Source organism: Sinocyclocheilus anshuiensis, unplaced genomic scaffold (genome assembly GCF_001515605.1).
Source record: "Sinocyclocheilus anshuiensis isolate Anshui unplaced genomic scaffold, SAMN03320099.WGS_v1.1 scaffold76, whole genome shotgun sequence".
Lineage (NCBI taxonomy): Eukaryota > Metazoa > Chordata > Actinopteri > Cypriniformes > Cyprinidae > Sinocyclocheilus > Sinocyclocheilus anshuiensis.
The window spans coordinates 73,012-86,769 of record NW_015557067.1 but is presented as its reverse complement, the minus strand read 5'-3'; the positions used below and the strand labels follow the sequence as shown (position 1 = coordinate 86,769).

General features: G+C 39.0%; 1 protein-coding gene across 1 annotated transcript in view; it reads right to left on the bottom strand.

Moving 5' to 3' along the window:
- The window catches only part of LOC107676688 (polypeptide N-acetylgalactosaminyltransferase-like 6), a 210,147-nt gene extending 202,841 nt beyond the window's left edge, over nt 1-7,306 (bottom strand). The window contains exons 1-2 of the mRNA XM_016471327.1: nt 6,959-7,306; nt 6,455-6,691 (exon numbers count right to left, since the gene is read on the bottom strand). Coding sequence (XP_016326813.1) covers nt 6,455-6,589 — 135 coding nt within the window. The 5' untranslated portion in view covers nt 6,590-6,691; nt 6,959-7,306. The remainder of the gene's footprint in view (nt 1-6,454; nt 6,692-6,958) is intronic.
- Nucleotides 7,307-13,758: the final 6,452 nt, after the last annotated feature.

Below are 13,758 nucleotides of genomic sequence, written 5' to 3'. Positions count from 1 at the left end.
CGGTGTGTGTGTGTTCACTGCTGTGTGTGTGCACTTTGGATGGGATAAATGCAGAGCACTAATTCCGAGTATGGATCACCATACTTGGCCACATGTCACGTCACTTCACTTTTATATTATATTATATTATATTATGTTTAAATGTTTATGATGATCATATTTATTCTGTTATAACCTTACTTAGCTTTTATCCAAAGCCAGATGGACAATAACAAGCAACTGTAATTTTAATTTTATTTAGTGAATCATTAAAAAAAATGTTTTACTGAGACAGTGAGAGACACTACAGTTAAGAATCTGAGTATGAGGTGAGAAAACATAGGAGTGCTATTACTCCACAAAAACGGAAGCTTTCACTGGTATCGGTACCGAATACTGAAATTTTGGTACCGTGACAACACTACTCAAGAGAGCATGTAAGTCGATTAAATACACAGAGATGAGATTGATTGTAAATCATCGCTTCTAACAAAAGAAGAACTGTATGGCTTCACATGACCTTTTCCACCTTAACCTTGAGAGAGGGGCTGGGGCTTGGATGATGAATAAACAGCAAGAACACAAATCATTTAAAAAATGACATAACCTTGAGTCCCGCGTTCACACTGAGGATATGAAAAGCTTCTTTGATTTTCTTCTTTAATTTCAAATGTTACTGTCTGCTTTCTGTTTTAAACAAGATCCGCAGCCAAATGCCACATTTTCCCGCCAAAGCATTCATGAATAACTATGCTCTGAATTTTTTGTAACCTATCAAAACTTCTTCAATAGTCTCCATAGTTTCCCATCATTAGGGTAAATTACAATGCATGCCAGAACATCTTCAATATTAATTCTCTGACCAGCCAATATATGGCTCAAACAAACCATCTGACGGTGGAAAAATTATCAAAAGCTGATTCTAAATTGTGCATTAGCCACACATTCTGCATAATCACCCACTATCCCCCAGGTCTGATGATGATATCCTTTACTGGGCTACACCATTAAACCGGCTGCCCAATTTTACTGTATTTTTTTGCCAATGACAAATATCATCTTACATGGCAAATTTTCATGCCATAAATCTCTACACGCTCAGAGAGGAGCCATAAAATATAACAGACCTCACTTTCCTTAGATAACAATCACTCGGGTGGAGGAGTCAGTGAAATCTGCCAGTTCAAACGGCAATAATTCAACACAAAGAGGTCTCAGATCACCTCAGGACAAATAAAGAGAAGATTAACACACTGCTGCATACAGACACTTACATAATGTATGCAAGCATTGACATACATAATGATACATAATAAGTTTTTATAGCTATTATGTTTACCTGTAATCTCACTTACCACCATCCAGATGCCTATGTTTAATATGCATGCTTATTTTTGTGAATTATTTTAAGCTGCTTTGTCTGTGTGAAAAGTAGAATTTAATATCATCATATTAATTTTTTTCCGAACATTACACATGCAGTACATGCCAACTGATCAGTCCTCTTTGCCCTGATCAGTATGAGCTATAGTTTCTGTTTTAAATTATTTATAGGTTCTGTTAATAATACTGTAAGCAACCTAGATTTGTGTGTTACATATTGTAATTATGAATATAATCTCTCATACTATGTGAAGACAGCTACAGAATTTGGACCTAGTTTTATAACATTACAATAAAATAAATAGGTCTGATACATGTGTGCAGTAGTCCTGAACACAGTGTTGACTAAATAATGCTAAATAATTATACATAAACAAGTATGTGCATTTTTTTCACAAACCATTCACTTTATTAATGAAAAAGGGCTATTTTACAGTAGATAAACACTTTTTCATAACTAATGCAAAAGTACATTAGTTCAATTCATTCTAATCAGTATACACCTAACAATCATGCACATGGCCATGGCCATTATAAACATAAGCATGTGTGTGTGTGTCTGTGTGCACATCACTCTCATGGCTAAAGACCAAGAGAGAAAATAAGAGCTCTTCAGAGGCTTTCAATCTCTTGTAATAGTGTTATTATCTTAATGGAGGTGCCAAACACACAAGACTGGAAAGGTCCATGTCCCTTTGTTTTGTGAGCCTAAGAGTAAGTGGTTTTATATTACCCTGCTCTGCTATATGGCTACCGCTTAATATGAAATGCACATTATTCTTGGGAGGCACGGTGAACAGCCTGAGACATTGCTCCATCCTCACCTCATGAGGCACATCAGAGTAATCAAGTTTAAATTGTCTCTTTCTCAAAAGGGGTCACACTGCTGTTCATATTAGGGGCACTGGCCATCAAGTGCATCTGCAGGTGGTAAGGACAGAGAGCATAATGTTTAACATGAAAGTAGAGTGAGTGTATGAAGGAAGGAAGGTGGGTTTGTGCATCAGTGTGGTAGTACTCGATTCCGAACAAGACCGAATTTGGACTTATGGGTGTACTCACACTCTGACATTTAACCCCAAAGTCGAGTTCGTTTGGCTAGTGTGATCACTCCATACTGATTGGGTTTGATTGAGCTCGGGCGCAGTATGCATGTAGTGTGATCAATAACCACACCGGAGCATGGAACAGATACTACATCATTATGACAACAAACATCTTCTACTATTACTTGGATGGTACACTTTTCCATTAATTTGAGCATATCTAACAGATTTGGTTCTCACCTTAGTGATGAACAGTAATTGTAGTGTGCAAGTAAAGCTGCAAATTCCTCCATCAGTGTCATCTGCCTCTGTAAAAATGTTCTGATACTTGCAGTACAATTAAAACAATGAAAATCCCTACGTGATAAATCTATTAGATAGTCTATTAGCGAAAGCACTTTTCTTCCTGTTTTCTTCAAATCAAAAAGTTGCAACGTAATGATGTAAGTGTGCTCTGGCCCAGAACGTTAAGTGCAATGTGAGTGCAGGTCAGCGGGAGAGTGGGGAGAGGGGAAAATCGGGCTTGGTACAAGACAACCATGCCCAGTGTGAGTATGCCCAAAGTCCATCTCATGTCCGAGTCCAAAACCAAATTTTCTATGAGTAGTCGAGACCAGCTCATTCGAGTCAGAGTCCAGGCCAATCACTTAATGATCCTAAAAATCTGATATATTATCAAAAAGATATTGATCTTTGATATCAAAGATATTTTTCTTTGTACACGAAGAAATCCAATTATCTTTACCCTTTTTCTGGGAAGAACGCAATTACATGGAAACAATGTGATGCTGATGACTTTCGATAACAGAATGCCATGGGATCGTGGAGAAAGGATATATGGTGTATGAGATTAGAAGACCGGACACTATCACTTCAAGGTGGAATATTCAATTACATCATCTCTCCTGGTACTGATCACTTGGCTGGCTAAGACCCCCCCCCCTCATATTCAGCGAAATGGAAATTAAGAGGAGAAAAACACTTGTTCCTTCTTTGACCAAAATGGTGGCCATTTACTTGTCTATCATCAAACCCCTTCCATTTCCAAATTGAACCTTGCCCTCGTGTCACACCAGATGGTGCTGCTCATCAAGGAATGCTTATAACACTTACAGTACTGACAAGATCTATATGAGATATACAATGTTCATCCTCAGGTGATTGTAGCCTCTCTGCAATACTATTTGTGTGATTTCAGTGTTCCCAGACCACAATTAAGTACAAATCATCTGGTGCATTCTTCACCCATGCTCTTACCGTCAACTTGACATGTGCATTACCATAATGTATCTCTCTAGTCTGACACTGAGGGTAATTGCAATTACTACATCTTTCTTCCCCTTGTCACGTTGCTGGCAAATGGAAAGCGACAATAATATTCCTTTGTCTAGAATGACATAAACACGGTCGGCTTAAAACTTCATCCAGGGAAGCTTAAGGATTCCGAGGTCATCATCTTGCCATCCACCTTCGTCATGCTTCCACCCCAGGTAGTTAACAACGACGAAGCTCTTGTTATCCACCGTGCTATCGGTGACAGAGTTGCATGCCCCGTTGTTGTCAACACACTGAAGAGCAGTGGCACGGCGAGATAGGATTGCATAGACAGCCTTTTCATAATGCTCCTGGGCAATGTCATGCTCAACGGTGGGCTCTTGTTAGGAGCTGAGGGAAGGTTATCAGTCCTGACACACGCTTATCAGCACACGTCAATCTCGTAGCACTGGCGCTGTGCGCACCACCCACCGAAGTACACAGATGCTGTTTACCCGCGCCAGGAGTGGACCGCCAGAGCTAATTCAACATGATTGTCTCCCAAAGGACAGAAAGCAGAGATTTTGATGGGGAAGGAGGGACAGAACTCAACACATGTCTTCCCAGAAGAAAGGGACCCAGTGCGAGGAGTCTACGCTTCCCGTCGCTATTTTATTAAACCTCGCTTAACATCACTGAGGCAGGATTTTTGGGATCGGAGAGCTGATTCAATCATGGGTAATTGCTATCGGATAATAAAAGAGGACACACAAGGCGGACTTATTCACCGGGATTCTTGGGGGCTTATTGACACAACATCTCTGCTGTCAATTATCTCTCCTGCTCTGACAGGTGCACAATAACAGGCACTGGGATCTTTCTATTGAGCTGGTAAACTCAAGCTCCTTTTGAGTCCAGAAAGTATGTGACATGAGGGGATTGAGTTTGATTGCAGACTGCTCTCATCCCTACGCTGCCCTCCCCATCCTCTTTCCTCAGTCCACTAATCATATTCCCTTAAAAACTGCTGGAGAATCAATAGTCCGCCTGATTTGCTTCATTAGATGATATTAAATATTCAGACAGCAGAGGCTACATATTGAGCCCGCTATCTAAGGCACTGCCGAATGTTTCGGTCAGCTTCTATGTGAAGGCCTACCTGTCACAATGCCTTTAACTGCATTAAAGCATCTACATAATTCCAAAAGAGCCGAGCAAGGATGTTTTGCCTGGACAATGCCTCTTTGAGGAAATCGGAAATGGGGAGGTCAGCAGAGAGCAAAAGGACAGCACCCTGCATGAGGTGCTCTGATATTTTTGGCCCTGTCACCGCCGTGGTGCCTGCTCACTGATTTGACTTTAATGAAGAGACTGGATTTGTGCGGTTGTACTCGCCCCAAGGCTAAAGTCATGCAACTCTGGCAAAACAAATGATAGAGTTGCAATTACGAGACGCAATAAACAGACTCAGCATTTTCCCCTTGAGCACTAGAACTACATCGCAGTTGCAGAAACCAAAAGCAACCAGGTACCCAAGGGCGGAATCAAATAAACCAACAGCACCCCTCGGCAGCTGGTGAGGGGTGCAGACATATGGATGAGGAGAGAGGGAATTTAGTAGACGGGAACACTAGATCTGTAATGTTGAGAGGAAGGAAGTGGCATCTAGTAGCGGTGTATGTAAGTGAGTGCAGCCAACCCCAGCCCAAGTGAATTTCCACATGCAAGATGTTTTCAGGGGACTAAATTTGCCACAATGACATCTGGCTGAGAGAATCACTGATTGCACTCTAATCACAAGCAGCAGCCAGTTGCAAAGTAAATGAGCTTCTCCATGATGTTCTATGAGAGCTAAACGTGATTAAGGAAATCTGCCTATGAAAATTATGCTATAATCCTGAATCTCTTGAAGATCACACATTCAGGAGTTTCAATTGTTCTCTCCTTCTCTCCGAGAGCATTAGCGGAAGATCAACAATAAATATTCAATATTAGCATGAGATAGCGCTTCATCATTTTAATTTCTGCAAGCCTTGCAAGAAAATGATCTTTCATTTTTGACTGGTGATTTATGTTTCCCTCAAGGCAAAACTGCTGACTTCTTAAGTGCTCCTAAATGTATAATCTTGTGGGAGGCAAACACACAATAATGTTATGTTAACTATTCATTAACAACTGAACAAAGCGCATAAAGATGCATTTTTGTATTCTAAAAGTTTAATTAGAGTACTGTTGGGTTAGTTAGAGAAGACGGGATGTCAAAAGCCACATTTTCCAGGGCACAATAACTCTCCGCTTGGTAATAAACAACTTTGATAAATACAGTGGTGCTGGACGTAATAAACATGACCAAACACAATAATGTTGACCATTTTCCAACCCTTTAAATAATGAGTAGAATACATTATTTTTAAAAAGACAAACTAATGTGAGACATTGATGCTGTTTGGAATACAGAAATTATGCTCTACAACAGTTTACAACTTTTATTCAAAGATCAACATTGCCTACCACCCATATAGTACAGTAGAGAAAAGTGCTACAATGACTTGTGATATATCACTTGAAAGTAAGACATGGACCTAAAAAATAAAATGGGATTAAAAAAAATGAAACTTCTGCAAGAATGCATGCGGAAGACCTGCATATCTTTCAGTGCAGTATTAATAAAGGTGTGCTGAAGCTTATCCAAGCTTGTTATTTACTTAGGTAAGGCTGCATGCACCAGATCTGACTGACAGTAACTTAACCTATAAATGCTCGAGTCACAGCTGTTAAAGGTTTGTACTCACCTGCTCTCCTGGCTCATGCGACTTCATAAGGCTCTTATCTCTGTACATTGACCAAAGGCCGACGTTTGGCAGAAAAATTAAAGCCACCATGAATAGAAATGCCATCTGCAGAACGCGTTTTTGCCTTCTCTTCATTTTGAAGACGCGAATGAGAAACAATCCAGCGTTAGATAGACGCGTGTCTGCCGTGTGTGGACTCGAGCTCAGTATCTCCTCTCGTAGACGACAAACTTTCACCTGCAAGGAAGACAGTGTCGCCGCGTCATATAAACACACACTCCAAAATGAAGCTGAGCAACATAGTGTTTTATTACGCGTATTAATCTCGGGCTCGAGAGCAACACTAGCTGTCTCTTAACTGACATACGCAATTAAGCAAACATTCACTGAACACTCTACAGTATATGCGTAGGATATCAATAACTGAGAATATAAGCAGATGTGCTCGTTTTTTATCAGTCAGCGAGACGCAACGCGCGTAAGCAATACTATGAAAAGACTTACAGTAGAGGATCATTTGCATGTTGAGACATTTATGTTGTTCGGCAATCCCCTCTCCTCTGTTGAAGACACACCAGGGGAACGTTTCCGAGTACGATAATTGCTGAACAACGACGAGCGCTACGTTTCTATCTGTGGCAATGTGCTCGAGATACAATTTGAAATCGTCTCGTGCTCTGCATTAAACCCCTCGCGCGAGTCCCACCTACGGAAGGTTTACGGATTCTTTCTCGTTCCTCCTTGGGCGAGTTTCTCATTGCCCTCAGCTGTTAGATATTGCGGTTATGAACCACGTGTGATGCGCATTATGAAAACATCCTCGCAGCCGGGCGATGCTTTCCGATATGTGGGACAGCACAGTGAGGCAGCAGCCTTACGCCAGACACGAGCTCACAGAGTAAAGAGGCGAGGGATCCTTAGCTTTGGTTTGAGCTGTTGAACTGTAGCTTTGCTTGTTCTTTAAACGCAAATGTGTTCGTAGGTTCAAGTCATTAACCCTGTGACACTCACTATTCTAGTGACATTATAGCTCTAATTTTATTTGGGAAGCGAGTCTTATAATAAACAAGAAAAATAAAAAGTCGGATACTTAACATACCTACCTATATATATAATTGATTTAGCAGTCTAATGCAATTTTACTGTAAAATACTGTAAAAATCTGGAAGAAAATGTATTAATTGCTTTATAATTTACGAAATAAATATTTAATAATATTCATGTAACAAGGCAATGTGTACAGTACTTACAAATATTACAATGTGTACAATGTGTACACAATGTGTACAGTATGTAAAAATATTTTATTTAAAGCTTTTCACATGCCATGCCAGCAGATCACAATAAGGATAGAGAAATAAATAAGTAAATAAAAACAAATTACAGAAACATGTACATATATATACATAAGCATACATACAGAGAACATATTTAAAATGCATAATGAAAAAGAAAAGAAAAACTAGAAATGGATTAAAAAAAAGACTAATTATCAACATAGATAAGTATATAAAATAAAATTTCAGTATCAGTAATTACCCAATTATGAAATGAGTTATTACACACTACTAGACATTACATATTCTACCACACATCTTAAAGAGTATGCCCAGAGTGCTGAAATCAATTACCTTCCTGTCTCTTCAGTTTACTAGCAATTTCATATCCATATGTAACACTCTACTAAATTATTGTTAGCCACGTCTCAAATACTCTTTGCTCCACATATTATGAATTAAGACTCTTTTGTTCACTGTGCATCATTAGAATCTTTATTTCTGTATTATATTGAATCTATAGTTTATTTATATATTTATTTCTTGGATTGAAGGCACACATTACTTTGAAGCGGTTTATTTATTATCGAATGCTGCTATACTTGATGGGAATGAAAGGGAGACAGATGGGGGTGGGGTGGGGTGGGGTGGGGGTATGCTTACGCCAAAGGCAAATGCAGCACAGTGTATGGAGACAGCATACACAAGGGATCACCTGATGTTTATGAGTGAATTGCAGATCTTCATGAATTTTGTCAATACCAGGTTGGATTTGGTCCTGAATATTTAAAAGCATTGATACGCGATCTAACAAAGATGGTTTCCCTTGCTATTGTAAATTAAATATATAAAAAGAATGAACTTTTGTTTTTTTGGTACAGTCACCACCAATAGAGGGGGCCATTAGGCACAGTCTGCTCTGAGATAGATAGATAGATAGATAGATAGATAGATAGATAGATAGATAGATAGATGCTGTAACAAAACCATGAACCACGATTATCATGATTTGCATCACTCCATTCACAGCATATTTGCTTCAGCACCATGGACAGCGATTGACAAGCACAGTAAAGCAGGTAACTGAGGGCACAGTGTAAAAAATATTTACTGGTCTCATGGGAAGACATGCCTTTCCTACTCTACTTAGAACCTTTAATCTAGCTTTGAAAACATATAGCAAATTGTCAGTGTAAATAAAATGTAAACTCCACCTGAAAAGACACAATGGCACACATCTTCCCCAGGCATCAGACTACTCGCACTAGGGAAAATAATTTGTTCAAGGCAAAAATTAACTATGTCTGATCTTTGTCTTAATTATTACGGTGCAGCACATCAGTCAAATCATTTGATGCAGCATATTGGCTGTGACAGAGAAGAATGAGCCATCTCAATCTTCCACATAAATTAAATCCTGTCAATGGCTTTGAAAGAGAGAGAAAAAAGAAAGAAGCTTTTATGATTCTCACAAGGTGAGAAGTTTAATACCAGCACTATACTGTTGTTCTGATAGAAAACAAGAATGCAATTACCTTTTTCATATTGTTTCAGCAATAAACAATTCTTTGTGATAAAAACGGTGTATTTGTTATTATATGAACTATGATAGAAACAATCCCTCCACTCAAGTGATGATGTGACTGACTTATACACACTACAAATAGAAATGTATAAAAATGCCCTAACTTGGAGCACAGGGCCCTGCTTTGTTAATTATAAGTCTCAAAAAAAGAAAAAAAAAAAGTCTAGACAGTGACTCATGCAAGACTGAACCAAAACTGAACTGAAAAGTGCTAAGAGATCAACATATGGCATCAGCTGGACTTGATCATTTACTCATGAGTAATTTCTAACACTGGATGTGTGACAGCTTCTATTTGCAACAGCCAGTTTAGTCAGCCTCTCAAAGCCACAAATACATGTTCACAGGGATCGTTGTTAGCTCTAAGGTCAAACCAAAAGGTCTGCTACCACATTACCCCAGGAGAAAATTGGGGGTCAAATGCCAAGGTCTTACATTTGGTTTACGCTGTAACTGTCATGTTACAGGATTTGACTTCACAGCCCTCTGGGTATGAGCTTTTGTTTTTATTCTACTCTGTAACTGTGCGTTTGACTGTCTACTGTGAGTCCCTTCAAAAAATTATTAATTAGTCCAACCCATCAACCAGCCTACCCAAGATCCCCAAGTGAACTGTCATGCACGCAAAATTAATGCACCATAAAGCAAGTGACATAAATAAATGGCTGGGATGAATATTGGATGACAGCCACACACAAATCATAGTTTCCATCAAATGTATTCAGCATCAGTTTAAACTGATGAAGTGACAAATAATGGGCATGCTAATATTCAGCAGTCATGTGTGCAGATGCTGTGGAGGACAAGCACAATGAGTTATTCTAATCACAACGCAATGAGCTAAATGCCATGCCTGCAGCTAATTGTGAAATGTGACAAATGAGTGTTCATCTGAGGAGAAACAGATGAATTGTTTGCCTGAGGAAGAGGTTTACGTTTGAAGGATTTATGGGGAAAAAGGTTATGAGTAAAAACAGACAGCTTTTTGTGCATATAAACACACACACACACACACACACACACACTTAAATCTGTCTGATAATCACTATAAAGGATGCAATAACTCAAAATGAGATAAAGTGTCATCCATGGAAAAGCTGTACAGTATAGGTTCATTCCATGCAAAGTGAATTTCAAAGGGTATTCTGCCATCCTAAGTGAGATTCTAAGCCGAAGGGAGCATACAGTACATATTAAGTTTCACTGGCACTGTAAATGGCATAGGGAATAAGGGTATGTTGAAACATCACTTAATTAAACTAATGCTACTTTCACATCTGCATAGAGACCCTGTTTACTTAATCCCTGTGTTGAGTTCACTGCAATTCGTAATTACTGTAGTTACAATAACAATAATAGGCAATACATGGCAACCCAGATGTTCTACTCGCAGTTGTTCACATCTTCGGATTAGGAATTATGTGTTTCTATGGCAACACTATTAACGGCAAAATTAATTTGTGTAATTTGGGTAATCAATGGAAAAAACCACAGTACCTACATCAAGTAGCAGTCATTACACAAAGGCCTCATTAGTGAACTATACTACATGTACTACTAGTTATTAAACTCTGTGTTTGCTACATTAAACTGTATTGTATGTCTTTCATTTATTTTCAGATTATTCTTGCTTAAGGCAATAATAATATAAAATTATGGGAATTATGGGAAATATTTCAAAATAACTGCTTAAATACATCTTACTGCTGAAGCTGGTGAAGCGGAGTTTATCCAAATGATGTTGCATCTGTCAGGTGGTACAATTTGTAATGTACTTGTGTTATTTGCCTCTTTATGATGAATCGCTTGATATATTCCTCATTTGTAAGTTGCTTTGCATAAAAGTGCCTTCTAAGTGAATAAATGTAAGGCCTGGTTTCACTGACGGGGTTTAGACTAAACCAGGATTAGGCCATAGTTCAATTAGGACATTTAAGTAATTTTTATTAACATGCCTTAGAAAAAACATTACTGGTGTGCATCTTGAGACAAGACAAAGGCACTGATAAATTTTAAGATCAGTCAGTGCAAGTTTCTTTCAGTTGAAACAGCTCAGAATTACATTTTAGTCTGGGACTAGGCTTAAGCCTTGTATGTGAAACCGGGGTAAATGTAATAAATATGTCAATGCAATTTCCAGACACTTTATTATCCAACAGCCTGCTGCAGTTGTCAGGTGGTACAACTTTACATGTTGTAATTATGAGTTTCACAAGGATGTGAACATTTTTACAAGCTGAAACAGTGGTTCCAACATGGTGTCAATGCACTTTTCATCCACTTTATTTTTAAATGCAGCTATTTCCTGTGAATGTGCGAGCTATATGTAAATAACTACAAGAATAAAGTGCAGTAAACAGTAAAACTATTTGCACTACAAATCAGTGCATTTATGATAATGATAATAAAATAATATGCTTATAAATGCAACATCAATCAGCACTACGGACTCTTTTAGGACTCTTTTTTCTCATAGCTCCGGGAGCCATGGCGGAGCAGGCAGTTCAGGTTGCCATGGGGCCGGAGTCAGCGGCGGCCGGCGAGCTTGAGTCAGCGACGGCCAGCGGGCCTGAGTCAGCGGCGGCCGGCGGGCTTGAGTCAGTGGCGGCCAATGGGCCTGAGTCAGCAGGCGAGCTGGTTCTGGATCAGGGTCGGACGCTCTCCAGACACCGTAGGATCCCTTCCCTCAGCCTGCTGCAGTGATCAGGTGGTACAACTTTACATGTTGTAATTATGAGTTTCACAAGGATGTGAACATTTTTACAAGCTGAAACAATGGTTCCAATATGGTGTCAATGCACTTTTCATCCACTTTATTTTTATATGCAGCTATTTCCTGTGAATGTGCGAGCTATATGTAAATAACTACAAGAATAAAGTGCTGTAAACGGTACAACTATTTGCACTACAAATCAGTGCATTTATGATAATGATAATAAAATAATATGCTTATAAATGCAACATCAATCAGCACTATGGACTCTTTTTGCACAACTAAAATAACTGAAAGCGCTTTAAGATTTGTATATTATCTTGTTGCCGTGCAAAAAGATAAATAAAGTCATTTTTGCAAAAACAGTAACCAAATGTCACAAGCAGTATGGAATTAATGGCCACACTATGCAGTAGGCATCTACAAGAAATCTACTTAAATATAAACAATACATTAAACTGTGACAAAATTCAGTAACACTTTGATTCATATATCAAAAAATCATCAAGGGGACCCAAGGCGAAACACAAACTTTGTTCGTTAGACAGCCCTTTGAAGTGGAAATAGGCCTTGACAGATGGTACAAATTCATAAATCATTTTACAAAGGGCTGAACGATTTCATAACATTCATTCACCTGGATAGAAGAAGGTCATATTTAATAGGGAATGTGTCAGTGTAGTTACTAAAGTGTTAACATCAATAAAAAACGAAATGTTAATGGTTGCAAGACCTCACACTAACGTACAAAATCTGGAGGGGTGAGCAAATCCATGACTGTTCTGCACAGCCGTTCATTCCGCAACCTTCCCAGCAGGTGTTACGGTTCCAGTGTACATGGCTGAGGTCTATTCACATCACCATGTTCTCCACGCTGAACAGGGAAAATTACTGCTGAGAGCAGAGAGAATGGAGCCCTACTTAATCCCTCTTGACTGGGAACAAGAATTTCCTCTTATGCTTGTTAACCGGACACTGCTCAACACAATGCTTCACGGGCACATATCTAAAATGCCCAACTACCAAATATACTACAACTCTAATGCTTTATGGGCCTAGTATATTCTTCACAAAAACATGGATCTAGATTTTGGTGATATTTCGGATTGACTAGGAACTGGAGAACACTGAGGCAAGCTGATTAAAAAAAGCATCAATCAACAACATGAGATGAAATGCACATGTCATTAACAATATATGACAGAGATTAGATTTTCCTGACAGCAGAGCATCTGTGCCTCCGAGATGAGGCGAATGGGCTGAATCGGTGCTGCTGCTGCAGTTCTTTGAGCACAGCTCTACCACGAGAGATGAAAGCTGAGGATAAACCAGGCAGTTGCCGTTCAAATGGATGCTGCAGCCACCTGCATGTGCAGTGATAAGGAAAAGGACAGCGTGAGAGCCCTCCAGAGCCCGCTGGAAAAGAACATCCAGGTTCAGCTTCAATCGAAAATAAATCTCCCGACTGAGTTTTATACAGCATAGCGATGGTCCTCAAACAGGGGGAGAGTGGAGTGACAGTGCACATCACATGACCAGAGATCATAATCTCAGAGAAACACTTCTCTGGGTAACTTTAGATTCTATAATTGGTTTATTTATTATACTTTAGTTAGCAAATTAATAAATTGAATTAAAATATTCATCATTTACAATAATGTTTTAATGTGCATATCTGATTTAAATGTCTCACCAAATACAAATAAGTGCATTAAGCTAATAAATACGG